Source organism: Monodelphis domestica, chromosome 2 (assembly GCF_027887165.1).
Source record: "Monodelphis domestica isolate mMonDom1 chromosome 2, mMonDom1.pri, whole genome shotgun sequence".
NCBI lineage: Eukaryota > Metazoa > Chordata > Mammalia > Didelphimorphia > Didelphidae > Monodelphis > Monodelphis domestica.
The window spans coordinates 197,149,475-197,173,173 of NC_077228.1; the positions used below are offsets into that span (position 1 = coordinate 197,149,475).

General features: G+C 45.2%; 2 protein-coding genes across 6 annotated transcripts in view; both read right to left on the bottom strand.

The window, feature by feature from the left end:
• Positions 1-36: 36 nt before the first annotated feature.
• On the bottom strand, positions 37-3,668 carry LOC100017135 (retinol dehydrogenase 8-like). The gene is made up of 6 exons (XM_056814667.1): positions 3,572-3,668; positions 3,155-3,316; positions 1,232-1,411; positions 883-976; positions 152-335; positions 37-69 (listed from the first exon to the last, which is right to left on the bottom strand). Exons 1-6 carry the CDS (start codon positions 3,666-3,668, stop codon positions 37-39), a joined length of 750 nt encoding a protein of 249 aa, XP_056670645.1.
• Positions 3,669-4,497: 829 nt separating this feature from the next.
• The window catches only part of GRB7 (growth factor receptor bound protein 7), a 34,190-nt gene continuing 14,988 nt past the window's right edge, over positions 4,498-23,699 (bottom strand). For all 5 annotated transcript variants that reach the window (XM_016430487.2, XM_007482304.3, XM_016430488.2 and 2 more), the window contains 14 exons: positions 11,976-12,132; positions 11,699-11,849; positions 11,273-11,429; positions 10,829-10,950; positions 10,467-10,544; positions 9,967-10,104; positions 9,496-9,606; positions 9,020-9,115; positions 8,638-8,718; positions 8,368-8,484; positions 6,224-6,284; positions 5,911-5,998; positions 5,676-5,769; positions 4,498-5,259 (listed from right to left, as the gene is read on the bottom strand). In XM_016430487.2, the coding sequence (XP_016285973.1) occupies positions 5,113-5,259; positions 5,676-5,769; positions 5,911-5,998; positions 6,224-6,284; positions 8,368-8,484; positions 8,638-8,718; positions 9,020-9,115; positions 9,496-9,606; positions 9,967-10,104; positions 10,467-10,544; positions 10,829-10,950; positions 11,273-11,429; positions 11,699-11,849; positions 11,976-12,132 (1,598 nt within the window). In that variant the 3' untranslated portion in view covers positions 4,498-5,112. The remainder of the gene's footprint in view (positions 5,260-5,675; positions 5,770-5,910; positions 5,999-6,223; positions 6,285-8,367; positions 8,485-8,637; positions 8,719-9,019; positions 9,116-9,495; positions 9,607-9,966; positions 10,105-10,466; positions 10,545-10,828; positions 10,951-11,272; positions 11,430-11,698; positions 11,850-11,975; positions 12,133-23,699) is intronic.

A 23,699-nucleotide genomic window follows, 5' to 3' on the forward strand; every position in this document is an offset into this window, starting at 1 on the left:
GGACTTAATGCCGGAATGATGCCCAAGAGAGATGGCTTATCGGAGCTTTACAGTACCCAGGGGAGTTCCCTGGGTTAGGGAGTGGGGCTCGGGAAGGGGACCTGAGGGCGACAGATTGGAGACGGATATGTCCTAGCTGTAGGACGCCCACCTCGGCCACATCCTCGGGACTCTGGCTCAAGCTGGCAAAGAGAGCCCGGGAGTTGGGCAAGTAGATGCGAGTGAAGATGTCTGCAGTCTCAGAGTCAGTGCCAACGCAGTCTGCCTGCTCCACCCCGGAATACAGCTTTCCCTCGAACTCTGAAGTCACAGGGCCTGGCTCTACCAGTGTTACCCTACCAGAAACACCCCCGCCCTCATCCTCTGGAACTCCATCTTCAGAGTTACCTTCATGCCCAATGAAGTGCCAGAAGGGACCTTAAGAATCATCATGTAGTCTGGGGGTTCCCAATCTCTTTTTTGTGTCTTAGACCCCTTTGGCAGGTAGTCCCTTCTCAGCATAATACTTTTAAATGCATAAAATATAGAGAATTACAAAGGAATTGTACCAAATGGGGGAGGGGGGAGGGTCTGACCTAAGTTCAAGGACCCCCTGAAATCTATCCAGGATCCTCTAGTCCAACCCCTCATTGTTGGTAGTAGAAAACAGGCCCAGAGTTTCAGTGGCTTGTCCAAGATCACACTAATAACAGAGCTAGAATTTTTACCCAGATCCTGACTCTGCCTGTGTTCTATACAGGTACTTTCTTGAACTCTAGGAAAGCCCTTACCTAACCTGTGAGGTTGGGTCAGTCCTTAGTGCTAGGAACTGAAATTTCCAAATATCCTCAACCCTTCTGAAGTTGCCACTTCTCCCCAACCTGTACCCAGTCAGACACTCACGAGATGTTGAAATGAAGAGCCTGTACCAAGAGACTCTCGCAGAAACCCTCTACTGCAAATTTGGAGGCTGCATAGATGTCATTGAACATAATGCCTGATGGGGTGGATAAAAGAAGGGGGGAAAAGTGTCCACAAATTCCCCTGTAATCCCCAAGAATCAGATATCTAGGTCTGTCCAATTCCCCTTTTCCTATGGAGTGTGGCACCCTGACCCCCAACTAGCCATGTTACCCAGTAAGGACCCCAGGGTTGATAAGGAGACCTTCACCATCTCCAATTTCCAATGACCCCAAGAGCTACCCTGGCTCCCTCTTCTATCCCATACTACCCTCCTACTCCCTTGCCATACCTTGTAAGCCCAGGATGCTACTGATGACCACAATGTGCCCCTGGCGTTGGCGTTTCATGGCTGGCATCAGTGCCCTAACCAGCTGCACCAACCCAAAGAAATTGGTGTCCATGACCTGGCGCATGTCATCCAGGGACAGTGACTCTAGAGGCCCAATGAGCCCTATGCCGGCATTGCTGACTGAGGAGTGGGACAAAAGATAGTCAGGTAGACGGAAATTCTATAACCCCCAACCCCCTCCCCAGAACAAACTATCTATTCTTGGGGCCATTTGGTTATAGCATCTGCTGCCATCTCAAGCATTCCCTTGCCTCTGGGAAGTGATATTCTCTCCCCACTCTCCTGGCCAGATTCTGGAGCACAGAAGACTGATCTTAGACAATAACCTTAGAATTTCATCCCACTAAATTTTTACAGTTTATCTGTAAAATGGGTGCAATATATTACCTCCCTCAGGGTTTTTCCAGATCCACTTACATAAAACACATATGTCAGCTACTCTCCCCCAAGAAAGGAGATGATGCCCTTTCCCACTTTCATTGACATTGACATATGTATCTGTTCCAAGGCAGAAGAGTTGTAAGGGCTAGGTTAAATGACTTTCCCAGGGTCACACAGCTAGGAAGTATCTGAAATCAGATTTGAGCCCAGGTCCTCTGGGCTCCAAGACTGGTTCCCTATCCACTGTGCTACCTTGCTGCCCCCATCTCTAATAGTATTTCCCAGACAGAGCATGAAAAGTGAACAGTGAGCTGGAAAGGGATGTAGAGACATGGGTTTTGGAGCTCTGCCACTAACTAGTAACATTTCTGTCCTGTCTAACTCTTCCTGAGCCCATTTGGGGTTTTCTCGATAAAGATAATGGAGTGGTTTGCCATTTCCTTCTCCTGTTGATTTTACAGATGAGGAAAATGAGGCAAACTGGGTTAAATGACACCCAGATGAGTTTCTGATTCCCAGCCCAGTGCTCTATCCATTGTACCGCCTAGCTACCCTAACTAGCTGTATATCAGATCATAGACAGAGCTGGAAGGGGCCTGAGAAGGAGCCTTCTAGTTTCCTCATTTAGTCAAAGAAGAAATAGAAGCCCAGGAAGTTCAAGGTGCCTCGAGCAATTCACTTCCCCTTGCTGAGCCTGTTTTCTTCTCTAAAATGGAATGAGAGACACTTTTAACAATCTTAACTTTCAGTCTTAGAATCAACATGATGCTAAGTATCAATTCTAAGACAGAAAAGCAGTAAGGGCTAGGCAATTGGGATTAAATGACTTGCCCAAGGTCACATAGCTAAGAAGTATATGAGTCCAGATTTGAACCCAGATCCTGCCACCTCTGGTGTGCCATGAACTGTACTACCTAGCTGCCCTGATGAGAGACATTGTAGTAGAGCCCCAAGAATCCTGGCTTTAGAGCCAGAATACCTGAGTTTATATCCTAGCTGCTCTCTGTTTGGGGCAAGTCCCATCATCTCCAGATTTAATTTTCCTCCCAATCATGATTCCAAAGGACCAGTGAAGAAGCAGGCTCCCCAAACCTGACAGACTCAGAGTACAGAATGGGACACACATCTTGGGACATGGCCAAAGCAGGAATTTGTTTTACAAAGGGGTTGTTTGGGTTTTTTTTTCCTTTTCTTTTTTCTTCCAATGAGAAGGATGGAGGTGGGAGAGAAAAACATTTGTTCATTAAAATTTGGCTCCTTGGTAATTTAAAATTTTTTAAAATTTGGCCTATGATCTATTGCAGATCTAAAAGTCTGAAATTCTATTATTAGTACCTCCCAGCATATCCAGACTGGTCCCCCCGCTTCCTTGATAACCGCCCCCTCCCAAAGAAAAAGCAAACCCCTGCTCCCAGCCTTCTCTTTTTCAGCTATCTCCCCAGGGCCTAGGAAGGTAGCCTTCCCAGGATCTTAACTAGTCACCAAGGATGTCCACATATTGTCCTGGAAGCCTATTCAGGCATCGAGTGATGGAGTCTTCATCACAGACGTCCAATTGCCCAATCTCTAGGGTTTGTCCCAGGGCCGATCCAGCTGCTTCCTTAAGGGGTCCACTGCGACTGAGGTCTCTCATGGTGGCCAGCACTGGATAGGATTAGGGGAATGGGTAATTCAAAGCAAAGATTGTGCCCCAGGACAAGCTATTTTAGATGGAGGCAGGAGGAATGGGGGAAGAGTAAAAAGGAAGAAGCCACAAGGGTTCAAGTGCCCAGATTCTAGTGCCCTGGCAACCCTGGGGTATATCTGGCTGGATTGTAAGGAATGAGTCTGTAAGGAGCAGATGGTTCTCCAGTTCTCCAGGAGAACCTGAATCTGAATGGAGTGTGGGAGAGCCATTACCTTTGAAGCGGCCCTGGGAATCAGTGGCCAGTCTCACGGCCAATGCCAACCCGATGCCTGAAGAACAGCCAGTGATGAGGACTGTTCTGGGAGCCATGGGGGCACAGCAGGAACCAAGATCAGTCTTGGCATTTGCCCCCTGTCCTACGCTGGGTCTCCCTGCTGAGCTTTTCTCTAGCCCTGATAAAGGGAGGTTTTAATCTGTCCCTCCCACCCCAGGGAACTAAATTTCCAAGGGTTAAATCCCTCTGTAGATTCCAAATCTGAAAAGCAGATTACAACTCTCCTCTTGGTGCCTGCCTGGACCCTGGCACCAAGCTCCCCACATGGAGGGGATTAGTCAGACTGCTGAACAGGCATGGGACAGAACAGTGGGGGTTCAAGTCACGAGCTGCCCTTCGGATGCCAGATGTGATCAGGTGGGTGCCAGGACCAAACAAGAGCAAAGAAACTGCCTTTGGGTCATTCCGGGACATCTCTACCCCTAGCCAGCTCTCAGGTCAGGGGCAGGGAATCTCTCCAGGAGAGACAATGAAGTGTGGTCTAGTACGAAAGACACTAGACTGGGCGTCAAGATACCCAGTTTCCAGTCACAGCATAGTCTCCACCAATCATATGACCCTTGAGCCTAGACAAATGATTTCCCCTCTCTCTGCCTCTGTTTCCCCCTCTGTAAAAAAAGGGGGGATTATATAGACTCAAACTCCCTTTCCAGCTCTGATATTCTCAGATTCACATGGCCACCTTCCCAGTGTCCTTGGCAATCAGGAAGCCTTTGAAATCAGACCCTTAAATCTCTTAGTTTCCTCTTGTGACAGAAATCAGATCCAACTTCATTCTTCCCTGCCCCCTTCCCCATCTCTTCTCCAGGCTCCAAAAGCCCAGCTCCCCTCAACCTTTCCCATAAGAAAGAACCCAACCAGAAGTCCAAAAATAACTTTTATTGCCACTGGTATAAAACAAGGCAGATCAACTGGCCACTCAATCTGTACAAGGGTAGGGGCTCCCCTACCCAGTCCCCCAGTTCTCCCATAATGCCCTGCCCAAGGTTCCACAGCTTTAGAGACTGAGAGAGAACCAGGAGCTCAGTGCTGGGGGGAGAGAGGAAAAAATCCATTCCCAGAGTCTTGGCTTAAAAATGGGCAGAAGGGGAGGGGGAAATTCTTATGCTTGGATGGGAAGGAGAGAAAGGACAGAAGAGTTAGAAGATTTGAAAGTGAGAGCACAAGAAGAAAGGAAGACAAGTAGAAAGAAAAAAGAGAGACAGGAAAGAGAAGGAAAAGACAGCAGGAGAGAGAAAGAAGAATGGGCTCCTTGCGGATGCATGTGTTCCCACCAAGATCCAAAGTGCATTGACCCACGAACCCTAGTTTTGAGGAGTCAGACAGAAGTGGGGGCATGTCTTCCAAGGCCACTGAGGTACAGGGTTGGTGGGAGGGGGAGGAGGAGGATCCCCCTGTTGTTTTGGCCAGGGGTAGGGGAGGATGAGAGAGACAAGATATCTCTGTGTGGGAGGGAAGAAGTTGTCAGGAGTCACCCACTCAGAGGGCTACCCGGGTGCAGCAGTGCCGCAGTGGGCAAGGCAGGATGCCACGATTGAGCTGATGAAATTCCACAAGCTGCAAGAGGTCAGTAAAACGTGTTTGCCCTTCATCCATGCTGAAGTAGAGGCGGCCCTCATCTTCACTCTAGGAGGGGGTGGTAGTGGATGGAAGCAAGAGGTCAGAAAGACACAGGTGAGCATGGAATCTCCCTTGGGCCTCCTGCCATTCATTCCAGTGTAACTCCTCCCAGAGTCACACTATCAAGGACAGGGACATGACAAAAGTTCCACCCAACACTAATTGCTTCCTCAGGAGCCTTTATCAATCCTCTCCTAACCACTCCCTCCTCCAGCCCCTAAATCATTCAAAGACTTTCCAGGATCTCCATGGAATAAGGTGGCTAGAGGGATGAATAAGGCTGAGTTCCTGGGATTTATGAAGGGGACCCCAATGGGCAAGTAGGAAAGAGGGAGGACATGTTAGGTGGAAGATCTAGAGAATGTGTTATGGGGATGGATCCTAGGGGTGCCCCCTAGGGTTTGTGGGAGGGTGTCACTCACCGGGAGGATGAGGTAGTGTTTCACCTTCTGCAAGTGGCACAAGGATAGGACAAAGCCTTGGGGGTTCCGCTGACTCTCTCGTACAAGAAACACACTACCAGAGAAAGGAACGAGACATGGATTTAGCTATGGTTCTATTAGGCATTTCTTCCCATCCATATATAAGCCTGGGATCTTAACCCTCATGCCTCATGCCACTACTGACCCTATTCCCATGACTACACCCCAATCTTACCCATCCACCAGGCCCTGCTCTCCGATGAGCCTCTGGGTGTCCTCTCGAGAGATGCGACCATGGAACCAGGGTTGGGAGCGATGAATGGCTGGCAGGAGGCAGAAGAAGGAATCAAACACCTGACTCAGGAAAGCCTTTTTTCTAGACCCTAACTCCTCTTGCTCCTATCCCCAGCCTTCCCCAGCATATACATAAAATCCCCTTCGGAAATCCCACCTGCTCACTGCAGCCCTTCAGGCAAGGGTCGCCCCCTTCTCATCACCCCAAAGCAATGGTCCCTCCCACGCCCTGCCCTCTCCACCAAGACCCTCACCTGAGCTGAATGTGCTGCTCGGGCAAGGCGTAGGTAGGCTATATCGGTGATTGGTCTTCTTCTAGAAGGAGATGGGGGAGATCAAGGGAATCATTAGACGGTTCAGAGTTGCTTTCCAAGACCCCAGAGTCCTGTTTCCCAGGTGAAACAAGTCTTGAGGTAGCCCTTTCCAAGTCATCAAAACTGAGGGCCCAACGGAGGGCCCGTTTCACCTAGGCCAGTGTGAGTGCAGACGTGGCCGGTGCAGAGCTGGCACTCAGGAGCCTCTCCAACCCCCCTCTTCCCAGCGCCAGAGGACGTGTTGTGCATTCCCCACCCCTCAGTCCAGCCGCCCAAAGCAAGCACTTTCTCCTTCAACTCTCTCCAGTAATCCAGGAGCACTGGACACTCCAACTGGATGGGGAAGGTTCACCATGAAGGATAGATGGTCCTGCTAATATAGAATGTAACTCCAGGGGCTGGGCAAGAAGTGCTAGCTAGGGTTGGGACCAGGAGTGTCTTTCTGTGAAACTCAGTTCCTTACATGAAAAAAGCATCAAAGCAACACAAATTGGCTCTAAATCTTAAGTGACGAGGCATTATGACACGTTGGAAATATGTGTGTGTGTGTGTGTGCGCGCGCGCGGGCATGTGTAAAGAGACAGAGATGGAGAGAAAGAGACAAAGAGAGACAGAGAGAGAAAGAAAAAGAGAGGGCAAGACTATGGGTGTGGGAATTCCTAACCTTTCTGTGTCATGGACCCTCCAGGCTGGCCAAACTTATGGACCCCTTCCTAAAATAATGTTTTAAAAATATTGTTAAATGCATAAAGTAAAATACATTGGACTATAAAGAAGCCAATTATATTTAAATACAATCAGTCAATAAATATTTATTAAGTGCCTACTATGTGCTTGGCACTATGCCAACCACTGGAGATATAAATACAAATAAAAACAAAGAGGGGGGCAGCTAAGTGACTCAGTGAATTGAGAGCCCCGCCTAGAGGCAAAGGATCTGAGGTTCAAATCTGTCCTCAGGCACTTCTCAGTGTGACCCTGGGCAAGTCACTTAATCCCTATTGCCTACTCCTAACAACTCTTTTGCCTAGGAACCAACCACTATTAAACCCATACTATTGATTTTAAGATGGAAAGTGTTTAAAACAAACAAACAAAAAACAAAGACAGTCCCTACCCTCAAGGAATTTATAATCCAATGGGGGAAGACAACCGTTATAGTTATCAAGAGGATTTTTAAATGCTAATATATCATATGAAATATATATATGTATATTTATATAATGTTTATGTGTATATGTAAATACCCAGAGAGAAGGGGGGGAGAAGAGGAATGAAACAGAAGAGGGGGAGAGAAGGATTGAAGGCAGGGGGAGAAATGGGGAGGAGAGCAGGGAAAGAGAGGAAGAGCAAGAAAGAGACAAAGTAAGGCTAGTGAGAGAGTGAGATGCAGGTAGAGGGAAGAGAAAGGGGGCAGAGAGAGACTGAAATGGAAGGAGAGAGAGAGAGAGTGAAATGGAAGGAGAGAGAAAGAGGGGGGGAGAGAGAGAGAGACTGAAACGAAGGAGAAAAAGAGAGAGAGAGGGGGGGGAGAGAGAGATGCAGGTAGAGGGAAGAGGAGGGGGAGAGAGAGACTGAAATGGAAGGGGGGGGAGAGATGCAGGTAGAGGGAAGAGGAGGGGGGGAGAGAGAGAGAGAGAGAGAGACTGAAACAGGAGAGAGAGCATTTGTTAAGCTCACATTATACGAAGAATCATGTTAAATGCTGGGGATACCAATATAAGCAAGCGGGACTGTTCCTACTCTTGAGAAGTTTACATTCTAATCAAGAAAGACAAGACATAAAGGGGAATTAGATGGGAACAGGGGAAGGCTGTGTTCAAAGCCACATTCTGACTTTTCTCACTAAAGTGAGCCTGGACAAGTCACTTAGGCTTCACGAGGCCCGAGGGCAGGCCAGGTGCTAGGATAGATGCTTTTGGAGAAAAGAGCCCTAACTAGACAAAATCATTGATCCTTGATTTATGGGTATCAGGGCTGAGGCTCCTTTGATCCCAGGCCAGTGCCCTTAAAGAGCCTAATACACTTACGAAGCCTTCTGGACCATCTGCTGCCACCCTCCTCTCCCCACCTTCTGTTCTCACCCTCCAGGCCTGGGCTTCTTCCAGTGCTGCACTCAAAGCCTCTCTGGGATTCTCAATGACCCGTCCGCCATGACCAGAGAAGTCCATGGCCACCAGAGTATTGTCTGAGACGCTCCTCTGGAGAGAGAAGGGGAGGTGGAACAAGTGAGCATATGGGACCTCTGGAGGATTGGGGCCAGGACAAGGATCCAGCCAGCCAGTCACCTTACTGGTGGTCTGAGGAAAAAGTATTGGGGCAGAAAATGCACACCGGCATTAGGGACCACTCACCAGGGGGGTGGGACCAAACCAGGATGGGCGAATTCGGCGGGATTGCATCTGCTGGTAATTCTTGTAAAGTTGCATTCCGTACTGGGGAGACAATAGGAGAGGGACTTCACTAATAGTTTCTTTAGGGAAAAGGCTGTCCTATCTATCAGGCTGGAAGCATGGACTGGCTCTCCTCCATCAGACTGGGAATTCCTTTGAAGACAGGCACTGACTATCCTCCATCAGAGGGGAGCTCCCTGTGAGCAAGCATTGGGTCTCCTTGGTCAGACTGGGAGCTCCTGGGGACCCTGCCTCCTCCCGCCGATGTCCAGGCTGGGAGTCAAGGTCTGGGAGCCTGACTGGTTTCCAGCTCAACACCTTCCTGCCTAGTGACTTCAGGTACCTTGAAGAGGCGGAAGGCAGCCACCCAGCAGCTGCGGCTCTGCTCATCTTCACTGCAGAAAATCCGAAGTCCCTTTGGACTGCGCAGTTTGTTAGGCTGAGGAAGGAAGAATTCATTAGAGGCCAGAGTCCTGCTTCTTCCCTCCTGTTCACCTTGGGGCCTTCCTTCACCCCACCCCACTCCAATTAGACAACAAGGAGATCTGAGTAAATCAAGGATCCTCTCTTTCCTCCAATCCCTCTCTTGCCTGAGCAAGAATTGGGAACTTTAGGAGTTAAGTGAAGAAAGGAAATGAATAGGATTTGAGAATTGGGGGCAGGAGGAGGTGTTGAGGTCCTTAGTTGGGTTCACCAGGAATTCTGGGAAACTAGGGAGCCAAAGAGGCAATGGAGCAGAGGAACTAGGGATTGGGGTCAGAGCTGAAAGACCAGAGTCTGGAGTTAGAGCCTGGGGCATTAGGATCAAGGGTCTCTCACCTTAACACAAAAGCCAAAATCGGTGGGCATCCCATAGAGCTTTCTGCCCTTGGTCACTAGGTATACATTGGACTCATTTACATCAGCCACATACTGGAGATGCCGGGGGTCCTAGACAGAAGGAAGACAAGTAGCTTAGGCTGTAGCGGGAATGAGGGAAGGGTCTGGAAAAGATCATATTAAGTTGCCTGGGGGAGGAGAGAGGAAGAAGGGAGAGTCCCAGGGGCAAGTTCTGGGGAGCACTTGATGGGGAAGAATCCCAATTCGAAGACTTGATCTGATTTTTAAGCATGGCTGCAGAGGGGCTCCATGGCCCTTTCTGCCTCTGGATCTGGCAAGGCGATGGGGCCAATATCTGGGAATCCCAAAGGGTAGAGGGGCCATTCCTTGGGTGTCCCTATGAAAGAACTCTCTGGAAGGGGGTCAACTTGGGAGTCCTGTTGGGGGTGGGTATCTGTAGAGAGTCCCAACCTTGGAGGTGCCCTTGGTGGAATAGTAGAGGCCAGAGCGACGTAGGAAGCAATAGAAACGTTTCCAGTGCTTGCGTCCTGATCCCCGTAGCTGGAGGAAGCCCTGAATCTCAGGGCAGCTACCTGCATTCAGGAAGTTCTGGGAAAAAGAAAGTTGATTGGGGAGGTTGCTTGGGGGTGTAGGGATTACAGGAGCATGAGATGGAATCAATAGAGTCAGAGACAAAGCTAGAATGGACCTTAGAAGACCATTAAAGGTAGCCCCTGCCTCCTTTTCTTTAACAGATGAGGAAAGCTGAGGCACAGGATTTAGTGATTTGTCCAGTCACACAACTAGTGAGTGTCTGATGTAGGATTTGAACTCAGGGCTTCCTGGGTCCAAATCCATTGTGTAGCCTAGTCATGTGTTAGTCAACATGAAAGAATTTAGAAACAGGGGATAAGAAGGTCTTGTGGAGGAGGGGGAAAGGGCTGGTGGAAGGGAAAGGAAGAGTCCCTCACCTGAATAAGCTCCTCGTGGCTCATGCGAGTGTTGGTGTCTAGACAACTGGAGACCATTACCTCTGGAAACAGGGAATGCTGAGTGAGGGCAAGAGGGAAGAAAAGGTCAGGAGTGAGGAAGGAGCTACTTCTGGTCATCCATTCTCCCACTCTCTTCCCTCCTGAGCCCAGCAGAGTGGATTGGCCAAATAAACATGCTCTTGGGGAGACTAAAGAGTGGGAACATCCCTGAGCCCCACCTTGGCCCATCATGACCCACCATATCTCCTCCTCCCTTCCCAATCCCCCACCTCCACCTCTAACTACTCACATACATGCAACACACATACAATACATACACATGCGCAAGCATGTTCACTCACTGGGGAACTCTTGAAAAGCTCATATTTGGCAAAGTTTTTTCGAAAGACGAAACGATTATCTCCCCCAACAGGCCAGGCAGACTGCACCTCTATCACTGATTCATGATCCTCTAGCCCCCTCTCTGGAAACACAAAAATAATGATGTCCATAAAGCTTTGAATTGAAGAGCTCAATGCACTTTGTGGGGGCAGCCAGGTGACACAATGGATAGGGTGTTGGGGCAAGAAGACTAACAAAATGGGATAAAGAGGCCCAGCACTCAAGAGAGGAAATGTTAAAAAAAAAAAATAAACATTTTAAAATTTTTTAAAAAGAGAGAGAAGAAATGTTAGACCCTCCTATAATCTTGAGAACCCAAGAGCAACTTTTTTTTTCCATCTTTTCCCGTAGCCATGGGCAAAACCAGCCCTCCCACTCTCACACACCAGGGCCCCTTCCCTCACCCAGTGCAAGGTGGGGAAAGCATTCGACCAGCCCCCAGCTCTCGTCGCTCAGGGCATGTACCCGCTGCACCAGCATTTCACACACGTGTCGGGCTGTAGCATCTGCCGCCACCTCCACGGACCGGCATGCCCCATCTTCACTGTACACCTTCACCACCTGCCCCACCACCCAGAACAAAAAGCCACAAGCGCTCAATGGTCTGACACCTCCCTGGCCTAGATACCAGAATTGCAAGGCACAGGAAATCTTCTTCCCAGACAGAGTGAACCTAACCCTCCCTCCCCTTAAGAATGTAGCAGTGGGCACTGTCCTAGGGAAAGAGGGCCATCCTCCACCCACCTAGCATTCTGGGAAAATCTTCATCTCCAGCCTCTCCACCCTTCCTTTCCACAGCATCCCCTATTTCTTGTCCCACAGTAACTCACATGGGTACCACTGGTAGCTCTTGGGAGGAAGGCCCGCCCTGAGGAGGGGGCCCCCAGGATGGGTGACTGAGAAGGAGGACTACAGAGCTCAGGGAAAGGGTTGGGAATAGCTGGCAGAGATGAGGCTCGAAGCTCTTCTTCTCTAAGTTTCCTATAGAAAAACAAACAAACAACAAAGTCAAGCTAAGGCCAAAGTGGAGAGGGGATAGCACACCTGTCCTCTTTGCCCTTCCCCTCCTATCTCCCTGGGTGACCCTGTTCCTAGCCCTTCCCATACCTGCTGGCTTGGATGGAAAGGGGCTGTGATCTCTTCAGTTCTCCAGGAAGATGAGCATTAGACCCTGGTGGAGTTCCAGGAGGGGTCCCAGGCTCAGGGCTTGGGTCATCTGAGGAGTTGGAGAGGTGGGGCAAGGACAGATCCAGGTCCATGACATCTGGAAGTAGGAGAGAAGGGAGAGATGAAGCTTAGAGAGTCCGTGTGGTATATTGGAATGTGGCCCAAATCCTGCTTCTGACACTCCTAATATGACTTTTGACACGTCCCTTAATCTGGGCCTCAGTCTACCCATCAGTGAAATTAGAAAGCTGGGCTAGATAGCTTAGGAGTCCCATTCTAGCTCAAAAATGATAATCCTACGAACCAGGCCTTGTTCTACCCTAAAATATAACAATTTATGTTGAGAAACTGATTTGGAACTATGCCCAAAGGGCTATAAAACTATGAATAAATACCCTCTGACCCAACAATACCATTATTATGTTAAAAAAAAAGATCAAAGAAAAGAGAAAAGGTCCTTTTACAAAAAAGATTTACAGTAGCCTTTTGTGGTAGCAAAGAATTAGAAACAGAGGGGATGCCCATCAGTTGGGAGATGGCAGAACAAATTCTGGCATATGGCTGTTATGGAAGACTATTGTGCTATAAGAAATAACAATGATGACGTCAGAGAAATCTGAGATGATCTTAATCAAAGTGAAGTGAGCAGAACCAAGAGAACAATGTGCATAGTAATAACAACATTGTAATGACGTTCAGCTGTGAATGACTTAGCCACTCCAATCAATGCAATGATCCAAGCCAATTCTGGAGGACTTGTGATGAAAAATCCTATCTACCTCCAGAGAGAGAGCCAATAAATTCTGGCTACAAATCGAAACATATTCTCTTTCTTTCTTGGTTTTTATTATTTTATTTTGTTTGCACTGTCATTTACAACATGGCTAATATAGAAATATGTATCGCATGAACTCACGTGTATAATTGAAGTCAAAGTGCTTGCCTTCTTAAAGAGGGGGAAGGACAAGAGGGAAGGAGATGATTTCAAAGTACATTTTTAAAAAAATGATTGTTAAAAAAATTTACATGTAATTGGTAAATACTTAATGAAAAAAGTAAAAATAATTTTAAAAATCATAACTCATAGTAACATATCAATTTAATGTTTGCAGAGCACTGCCTTCACAATGATCCTATGAGTGAAGGTGGTATAGAATATATATTACCACTCCATTTTCCAGATGAGAAAACTCAGGCTCTGGAAGGTTAACTAAGTACCTTGTCTTTAATCAGAAGTCTATAAAATGAGACTTGAATCTAGTTACTGGATTGAAGTGGTTAATTATTAAATTAAAATTAATTAAAAGCTAATTATTAAGTTTTCCGTGAGCATTACACCATAGGAAGTGTCAAATGCTAGAAACCAGAACTTGATTATTGTATTGTTGACTTCTAGATTTAAAAAGGTGAAGAAAAAGTTAATAATGCATCTTAAAACTGAAAAACTGTCTTGCATACATTTTTCCCCATACAGAGTCAGTGGCTATTTACCAACATGCTAATAAACTAGGGGCTCCTGACTTCATGATACATTGGAAAGAGTATGGAATCCAAAGACCTGGGTTCAAATCCAGCCTTTGATACTCTCAACCTGCATGACCTTGGACAAGATATTTCATCTCCCTGAACCACAATTTTCTATCTGCAAAAGTGCTCTAGATTATCTCTGCCTTTGGGTCTATGATCTATGCCTCTAGGAGCAGCTAGTGGCATCATAAATTGAACACCAGGGCTGGAGTCAGGAAAAGCTAAGTTCAAATCCAACCTTGAACACTTTCTGGGCAAATTGCATAACCTCTATCTGTCTCATTCTTCCCAACTGTAAAACAAGGATAATTATAGCATCTACCTTCTAGGATTATTGTGATGATTAAATAAAATCACATTTGTAAAACATTCCTTTCCACGGTATCGCCCATTTCATCACAGTGCCTGGCACACAGTAAATGCTTCCTTCTTCCATCCCCCCAAGGTCTCCAGATCCAACACTATCCATTACACCACACTGCCCTTGCATTCTGACAGCAAAGTGTTTAAGAGGGAATAAAGATGGAAGAGGACAGGGTGGGTGAAAAATGGTTAGAGTGCAGAAAGAGAATGTAGGGGAAACAAAATAGGTAGGAATGGAATGCTGAGCAGTGTGAGCTGAGCAATTAGAAGAGAGAACAGAGTGAGAGAAGAGAACTTGAGAAAAGAGTGGAAAAAAGAATTGCTAGTGAGGTAGCTAAATGAGGAACTTTTTGTGAGCCCAGCTTCTCTGGATTGCTAAAGTGCTAAAAACAGACCTGAGTAAACATACAATGAGGGCAATTAGGTGGCCCAGTGGATAGAATACCAGGCCTGAAGTCAGGAAGACTCATCTTCTTGAGTTCAAATTTTGCCTCAGACACTTACTAACTGGGTGACCCTAGACAAGTCACTTCATCCTTTGGTCTCAGTCTCCTCATCTGTCAAATGAACTGGAGAAGGAAATGGCAAACTACTCCAGTATCTTTGCTAAGAAAACCCTAATGGGATGATGAAGAGTCATATACCACTGAAATGACTACAACAACAGACAATAACTGAATAGAGAAAAGGAAGAAAAGTTTCACTAGAAAAAAAAAAGCAAAGCAATAGGTCTGATGAAATGAAGAAGCAAAGGAGAACTCAAAATGATGAAGAAATGCTAGGGGGCCCCAACATAAAGAGATTAAGAAAAACTCCATTGGGAAAAAAGAACGTTGGTATCTAGTATCTCTAATAAAAGTCTGATTCAAGATATTCAAGATATAATAGAGAAGTCAAAGGATATAAAAAGTTCTCCAAAAAACGACCCCTGCAGATTATCAACTGCCACATAAAAGAATACTCCAAAAACAGATTAAAACAACTTGGCTTTTAGTCCATGCCCATCCTAATGGCAAAGACTAACACATGAGAGTAACTGTCAATATTTTAGGGGTTAAGAGGTACACTAAGATATAGTCCAAACATGCTAGAAAACAAGTGGGAATTATCCAAGTCAGAATAGCCTTAAAAAACAAAACTTTTATTTTATTTTTCAATTAAGAAGTATTGAAAATAAAATGTGCTAACATTTCTGTGGTATTTTAAGATTTACAAAATATTGGCAAACATTTCAAGGCAGCTAGGTGGCACAATGAATAGAGCTCCAGCCCTGGAGTAGAAAGGACTTAAATCTGGCCTTCCACACTTCCTGGCTACTTGACCCTGAGAAGTCACTTCATCTCACTTGCCCCTGAGAAGTCACTTCATCTCACTTGCCTAGCCTGGGTTCTGTCTTAGAGTTGTTACTATAGTCAGAAAGTAAGGTGTTTTTTTTTCCTTTTAATGTTATCTTATTTTTATCTATCCTAGGAGGTAGGTGCTTATTATGATCCCCATTTTACAGGAGAGAAAACTGAGGCAGACAGAGGTTAAGTATCTTGGCCAGGATTACACTGTGTTAAGTATCCAAGGCTAGATTTAAATACAGGTTTTCTGGACTCTTTTTAGGCCTAGCTCTCTATCTGTCTTTATCTAGCTGTATTCATTTTCTCTCTCTCCCTGCCCATTCTCAATTGAAAAAAGAAAAAAAGCAAACCTTGGTAATTAATATGCATAGTCAAGCAAAACAAATTCCTATACTAGCCAAATCCAAAAATGTATTCTACATAACCTTCAGAGGTCAATGGAGAGGAGAAAGATCCCTTGTATAACAAAATATTCTCAGCAATTCTCTTTGCAGTAGCAAAAAACTAGACAAGATACAGATACCAGTAGACCCAAGGATGACTAGAAAAATTGCTATATGAATGTAATGGATATTATTTTTTAAACCTTGATCTTCTGTCTTGGAATGAATGCTGAGTATCTGTTCCAAGGCAAACAAGTGGGAAGGGCTAGGCGATTGAGTTAAGTGACTTCCTCAGAGTCACTTCCCCCAGGATAGTGATGACAAACCTATGGCACGGGTGCCAAAGATGGCATGTAGAGCACTCTCTGTGGGCATGTGCTCCACCCCCCTCCCCAGTTTATTATTAGAAAAGCAAAAGGACTTGGGTGGAGCTGCTCCCTTTCCCCTCTCCACCATACCTGACATTTTTTCACATCACCCACTCCTCTGCCCTGCAGCTGGAATACTTTCTCCCTCTCCAGTGTGGGGAAAGAGGGGGCAGGCTGCAACCACCAGTAGGTAAGAGGGTGGGGCATGGCATATGGTCTTTTTTTTAAGGGGGGGGGCAGCATGACACTCAATCTGAGGGGTGAGGGTAGGTCCTGATACTCTGTCTCTAAAAGGTTTGCCATCACTGCCCTAGAAAGTGTCTAAGGCCAAATTTGAAACTAGGACCCCTAGTCTCTAGGCTTTGCTCTCTATCCACTGAGATGGACATCCACTGGGGCTGGAGTCAAGAAGAGCTGAATTCAAAACCAGACTCAGACACTTTCTGGACAAGGTATATAAGCTCTATCTGTCTCATTTTACCCAACTGTAAAACAAGGATAATAATAGCATTTACCTTCCAGGATTGTTATGAGGATTAAATAAGATCATGTTTGTAAAATATTCCTTTCCACAGTATCCCTCATTTCATCACAGTGCTTGGCACAAAGTAAGTGCTTGTTTCCTTCTCCTCTTCCCTTAATGTCTCCAGATCCAACATTCCTTGCCCTAGTCATGGAGTATTTTTCCCAGAGCAAGGAACAGTGAGGAGGAATTTGAGAAATGTAAGAGGAGTGGGGGTGGAGAAGGATTAATCAATCAACAAGCATTTATTGTTTACTAAACAAAAATAAAACAAACCAGTTCCAGCCCTCAAGAAGCTTACATTCTAAAGGGAGAGATAATATGCACAGAAAATTCTGTATACCAGTGAATGCCTGAGGGAGGATAAATACATAGATAGAGATAGAGAGAGAATAGATAGATAACCTTCTCAACAACTTTCTATAGTTCTCTTAATTTTTCTTAAAAAGAAAACAATGGGACAATACTGTGATAACAATCATCAGAAAATTGTTTTTGTCATCCATAATATGAAAATAGGTTTTGATCAAGGACACACCTAAAACCCAATGAAATTGTGCATCAGCTACCGGAGCGGGGAGGGGGAGGGAAAGGACAGGATTCTTGTAACCAAGGGAAAATATTCTAAATTGACTAATTAAATAAAAATTTCAAAAAAAAAATTTGTGTGTGCATGATTTATGATTATTTGTATTTATGAACACCTATTTACAATGCCATCAGTAGTGGCTCAGTAGAAGTATTAGAGTCTTCTAATATCCTAAGTAGTAGGCCTAGAGTATTCCTGGGTTCAAAAGTGCCCTCAGACACTACCTAGCTGTGTAACCCCTGGGCAAGTCACTTAACCCTAATTGTCTAATCTCTACCATTCTTCAGCCTAGAAACCAATACTTAATACTGGTCCTAAAATGGAAGGTATAGGTAAAAAATAAAAATAGCCTTTGTGGGTAAGGTAGGAACAGTTAGGAGTTGGGGAAGGGGAAAGGCTGGGAAAGGCTCAGTGAAGAAGATGATATTTGAGCAGAGTCTGGAAGGGAGCCAAGGATTCTAAGAGCCAGTGGGGGGGGGGGGGTGTTCTATGTATGGGAGGCAGTGAGTGCAAAGATAGGGAGAGGAGAGACAGTGTCATGTGTAAGGAACAGCTCGTTCACCTGTAAGGCAAGACCATGGAATGGGGAGGGAAGAAGTTCGTGGTGAGACTGGAAAGGCAGGAAGGGATCAGATTAGGAAGCACTTGCAAAGCCAAACAGTTTACATTTGATCCCAGGTTTTAGGGAGCTGTGGGATGGTATTGATGATGGCCCCCTAGACAGTTAATAGGGAAGGTGGGAAGAGGAAAGCGCATGGAGGAAAAGAGAATTCGTTTTGTTCTGGACATGTTAAGTTTGAGACATTTACAGAACATCCAGTCTGAAATGTCCAGTAAATAGGTGGTGAGGCATGACTCAAGGTCAGAAAGAGACTAGGAATAGAGCTGATAATCATCAGCATAGTCATCATAATTGGATTTATGGAAGATGGTGAGGTCATCAAGTCAGAAAAGAGAGAAGGAAGTCCAGGACAGAACTTGGTGGGAGGGGAACCCACAGTCAGAAGGCATGACATAGATTCAGATAGAGCAAAGGAGACCGCAAGGGAGGAGGCAGGGAGGCTGCTGGTTGTTGCTTGTGCTTCATGTTGGAAGGAGACCCATGATGACTTGCCCCTGGATTGGATTTAAGTGAGGCAGAGCTGTCCAGAGTCAGCCTCCCTCTCTCTCTTCCAGTTATTCAAGCCCAGTGGCAAAACAAGTCAGGAGGACTAGATGTGCAGCAGATGACCTTCCACATCTGACCAAGTGTACCACAGCTCCTACTTTAGCCACCTTCGTGGCCACTGGAACAAACTGTTCTCATCTGCCCCTCCTATGGGAAGTCTTCACTTGCTTGGGGTATACACATCCCCCCCCTCAACTCACAAAGACATCTGAGGTCAGTCAGTTACCCTCAAATTGTTTTAGCCCATCTCTGTCAGGTAGGTAAGTAAGTAGGAGAAGCACAAGGAGGCAGGAGAAAATAGATGGGGGACAGCAGGGTCCAGAGTCTCAGAGAGTTCAAGAAGGATGATGACTGAGAAAAGGCCATTAGATTTAGCGATTAATAGTTCATCCATAACTCTGGAGCACATCATTCAGCTGAATGTTGTTGAACTAGATTGCAGAAGCTTTAGAAGAGGATTTAGAAGAATTTTGCAGAAGCTCTTCAAGGAGAAGAGATGGAACCAAAGTGTAGACGGGCTTTTCAAGGATTTTAACTGAAAAAAGATGGGGGATATGGGAGAAGAGATATAGAGCTGTTGCTAGAGGGGATGCCAAGATCTAGTAAGCATGTTTAAAAGATGGGAACATTTGAGTGTTTTTGGACAGCAAGAAAGGAACAAATTGAAGAGAAGGGAGATTAGAGAATGTGGATGAGAAAGGGGAAAATCTGATGAGGAATATGAGAGGAAATTGGATCCAAGGTACATGTTGAGAGGTTGTATTGTCAAGAAGAAGGTCCACCTCTTTATCAGGGACTATTATGAAGGAGAGGGGCAACGAGGTAGCACAGTGGATAGAGTTCTGGGCCTGGAATCATGAAGATTCATCTTTCTCAGTTCAAATCTGGCCTCAGACCCTTACTAGCTGTGTGGCCCTGGGAAAATCACTTAACCTCAGGTTCCTCATCTGCCAAATGAGCTGGAGAAGGAAATGGCAAACCACTTTAGTATCTTTGCCAAGAAAATCCCAAATGGGGTTGTGAAGAGTCAGACATGACTGAAAAAATGACTGAACAATAAGAATGACAAATTATGATGGAGGAGATAATGAGAGATGAAATTAGAGGGGTATAGGACAACTAAGTGGCTCAGTGAATAGATAACCAGGTCTGAAGTCAGAAAGATTGGGTGCAAATGCGACCGCAAGTCACTTAACTCCCATTTGCCCTTCTATCTTAGAGGATTTATTATGATAGAAAGGGAGGGTTTAAAAAAAGGAGGGGCAGCTGGGTGACTTGGTGGATTAAGAGTGAGGCCAAGAGACAGGAGGTTCTGGGTTCAAATCTGGCCTCAGATACTTCCCAGCTGTATGACCCTGGGCAAGTCACCTAACCCCAATTGTCACAGAGAATTGATTGGGGAGGAACAGAAAGGTTGCCTTGTTGCATTGAGGGCCCACTGATAACAGATTTGTAGTGGCCCCAGTCAGCATGGTTATACCACTTTGTCTAGCGAAGTTCAGCAACACATGAGTAGGAATGAAAGAAGCAGATGGTGGGAGGAATTAATGGCTGGGATGCAAAGGTATAGGGGTGTTAGAACAAAGGATGGTGTAGAGTTGAACTGGTTCAACAAAGGGTCAAAATTGTGAAGAGAGAATGTAGCCAGAACAGGAGTCATGGATAGCCTGATAAAGCTCTGAAGGATGGAGGAGCTGGAGATCATGATAAGACTAAATAAAGACAGTTAGGAGTTAGCTAGAAGGCATGAAAAAAAAAGATATGAATTTAAAATTTAAAACATAAAAAATTAAGACCAGATAAAGAAATTTCCAAGTTCTTGGGTATGGAAATGGATTTATACCTGTGAACCATGGCAAGGGCAACTAGATGTCATTGAGGTAGAAAAGAGGAGAAATAGGTCAAGGAGGATGAGAAGACTGAACAACTAGGAAGTTAAGGTAGGAGTTACCGGGAAAGGGAGAATAGAAGTCAGGCACTGAATTCATTAAGAAAGGAGGGGAAATGTCTTGGGCGCTGGATAAATCATGGATAAATTTGGATAGAGTGAACCTCAAAAGAGAAGCTTCAACGTGGCATAGGGTGGAGTCTGAAAAGATCAGTCTACTCAACCTCCTTTCCCTTTCAACTACATAGAAGGATGGTTAAGAACTTGAATTTGGCAATAAGACACAAGAAACACAGGGCAGCTAAGTAGCTCTGTGAATTGAGAGCCAGGCCTACAGACAGGAGATCCTGGGTTCAAATCTGATCTCAGATACTTCCTAGTTGTGTGACCCTGGGCAAGTCACTTAACCCTCATTGCCTAGCCCTTACCACTCTTCTGCCTTAGAACTAATAATACACAGTATTGATTCTAAGGTGGAAGGTAAGGGTTTAAAAAAAAAAAAGCCAGAAATGCTATGTCATCTGAATCAATCCAGGTCTTAAGATATGTCCCAAAAGATGAAGAGTTTTAAAAAGGAAGGAAATTTGCTCATTGTGGAATGAGAACTGCAGAAGGCACAGTAGAAGAGGCACACAGACCTGGAGGATGGGGGGAGCAGGAATGGAGTTGAAGTGTAAATTTGAGATGGAGCACAGTGAATAAAAGACAAAGACAAAATATTTAGAACATGTAATAAATTTAAAAAAAAAAAACAACACTAACACCTGAAAAACAAAGCTGAGAAAGAATCTAAGAATTGTTGTCTTCCCAGAAAAATATGAAACAAAAAAGGCACCTGATTACCACATTTCAGGAAACCATAAAAGAAAATTGCCTGTAAGTACTAGAACCAGAGGACAAAGTATATAGATCAATAGAATCCACAGGTCAAGTGGCTAAACAACTCGTGTTATATAAATGTTCTGAAATACTATTGTGATGTAAGAAACTGCGAGAGATTATTTCAGAGAATCCTGAATAGTAGGACCTGGTGTTGAATGAAGTGAGCAGAACCAGAGGACAATTATAAAAGGTCAATCATATTGTAAGGAAAAACAGCTTTGAAAAACTTTAAAATTCCAATCAAAGCAATGATTAACCTATCATGTCTCTAGGGGAACTTGGAGGATTTACATATCTCATAGACTTAAGATACAGAAAGAGACATACATTTTTGACACAGACACTGTGAATTCATAGGTCAAGAGGAAATCCAAATTTAATTCATGGAGGAATGGGATCATCAACTCTCAAGTCAAAGAGAAAATATTGTAAGTGATCAGAGGGTGAAAGGTCACTTGCCTCTGATAGGATAGCACATAAATGTTCATCAACAGGGAAAGAAAAGAATGACTGCCATATAGCATACCAAATAACAAGAAAAAATGGCTGGCACCAAAAAATAACACTGAAATTAATCCTACAGGAAAAAGAAACTTTGAACAGAATTGATGACTTTCAAGCATTCATGTTGAGAAAACCAAGGCTGAACAGGTGTTTTGAAACATAAGCAAAGCAAACAAAAGAAACTTAAGAAAGGTAAACAAGTCTGAACACCTAAAAGGAGTGGATAAAGATTCATTCTGAAAATAAAAGCAACAACTATTGTTCTTTCTAGAGTCCCACCTAGTCTAAGACACATTGAAAGAACAAAGAAATTCAAGTTCTAGGCTTGCTTGGGCAAAAATACCCTAGAGAAAAAAGGAGGGGAATTTGGCATTTCTTGTTATTCCTGAGGGATGACAGGTAAAGATCATTAAAATACAGAGAAAGGAAGAGAACCTCATGAGCTTCACTATTATCTAAATAGAAGATTTTAAAAAAAACCATATCAGCAAAAGTTTTAATACAGAGGTAGAGGAAGAAGCTCCCTGTAAAAGAGGAAGGTGGCAGAATATAATAGAAAACAAAACCCAACTATCTACTTTATATGAGAAACACACTCAAAACCAAAAGTTAAGATGAGAATTTGAAGAACATCCTATCCCTATGCTAGGGTAGGTTCTTTTGTCAGTTCTAGACTATCCTATCTGTTCTAGGATCCAAAGCAGTGGCTGTATGGCTGAGCACTTTTGGCTGTCACCATGTTTTCTTTTTCTCTATCAGGTAGGATCAGGCTGGTGCCTCCACTTATCCTACCCCCTCATAGAATCCTCAGGGGCCAGCACCTTCTGGACTACCAACTGGCTACTGTGACTGGTGCCTCTTTCTGAAGGGTCAGAGGCAGCTCTTTGGTCCAGAGAGCAGCCAATCAGCAACCAATCTGAGTAGAGCCAAATCCATTCAAAACTGAGTCACTGGGAAGAAGTCAAGGGATTCCTCCCAATCCCCAACACTCCTCCCCATGCTTCAAGTCAAGTCAACACCCTTTATTGCAGGGGTCCCCAAATGTGTTTTTTGACAAGGAGCCAGTTCACTGTCCCTCAGACTGTTGGAGGGTCTGACTATTAAAAAAAAGCTATGAACAAATCTTTATACTGCTGTCTGGGATAGCGGAGACTGTGGCGTTGGCTATGACAGGCCTGTCACACCTTGCACAGACCCATCACCACCACCACTATACCAGGCAGCAGTATACACAGTGCAGAATCCCCTCCCCCAGATCGCCTCTCACCATGCTGACATCTTCCATTGTGCAGCCACATAATCCTTGGTGCAGTGCCTCGTTCTTGTTCAGTTACTCTCACAAGGTGCCACACAAAGGAATGTCACCGGAAGTAGTATTGTGAGTGAGCAACTGCTCCTCTCACTGGCCACCAATGAAAGAAGTGCCCCTTCCGGAAGTGTGGTGGGGGCCAGATAAATGACCTCAGGAGGCTGCATGTGGCCATTGTTTGGGGACCCCTGCTTTATTGTGTTTACTAAGTGTTAGGTACTGTAGTAAACACTTGCTGGTGATTTCTCATGCTTTCAACTGCTACTCCCTATGAAAGATCTCAGAAGCACAGTTCCAAAAGCAATCCATGACCTTCAGTAAGAAGTAGAAGGTAGGGGCAGCTGGGTAGCTCAGTGGATTGAGAGCCAGGCCTAGAGACGGGAGGTCCTAGGTTCAAATCTGGCCTCAGACACTTCCCAGCTGTGTGACCCTGGGCAAGTCACTTGACCCCCATTGCCTAGCCCTTACCACTCTTCTGCCTTGGAACCAATACACTGTATTGACTCCAAGACGGAAGGTAAGGGTTTAAAAAAGAAAGAAGTAGAAGGTAATTATGAAGAGGTTTAGGGCAGGAGAGGTGGCTCAGTGCAGAGAGCCAAGCTTAGAGATGGGAGTTCCTGGGGTCAAATATGACCTCAGTCACTTCCTAGCTTTGTGACTTTGTGCAAGTCATTTTAATTCCACTGGCCCAGTCCATAGCCTTTTCTGCCTTGGAATTTATACTTGGTTTCCATTCTAAGACAAAAGGTAGGTTTTTTTTTAAAAGAGGTTTGGAAAGGATTAGAGTGAAACTGGTGATGATTTCTTTTTAATT

What these genes read in the sequence shown, in the direction of transcription:
- LOC100017135 (XM_056814667.1), bottom strand. Translation starts at nt 3,668, where the DNA reads ATGGCTCCCAGAACAGTCCTCATCACTGGCTGTTCTTCAGGCATCGGG. An exon ending in TTCCCAGGGCCGCTTCAAAG is followed by an intron (nt 3,317 to 3,571) that starts GTAATGGCTCTC and finishes AATCCTATCCAG; the next exon opens with TGCTGGCCACCATGAGAGAC. An exon ending in ACAATATGTGGACATCCTTG is followed by an intron (nt 1,412 to 3,154) that starts GTGACTAGTTAA and finishes CCCACTCCTCAG; the next exon opens with TCAGCAATGCCGGCATAGGG.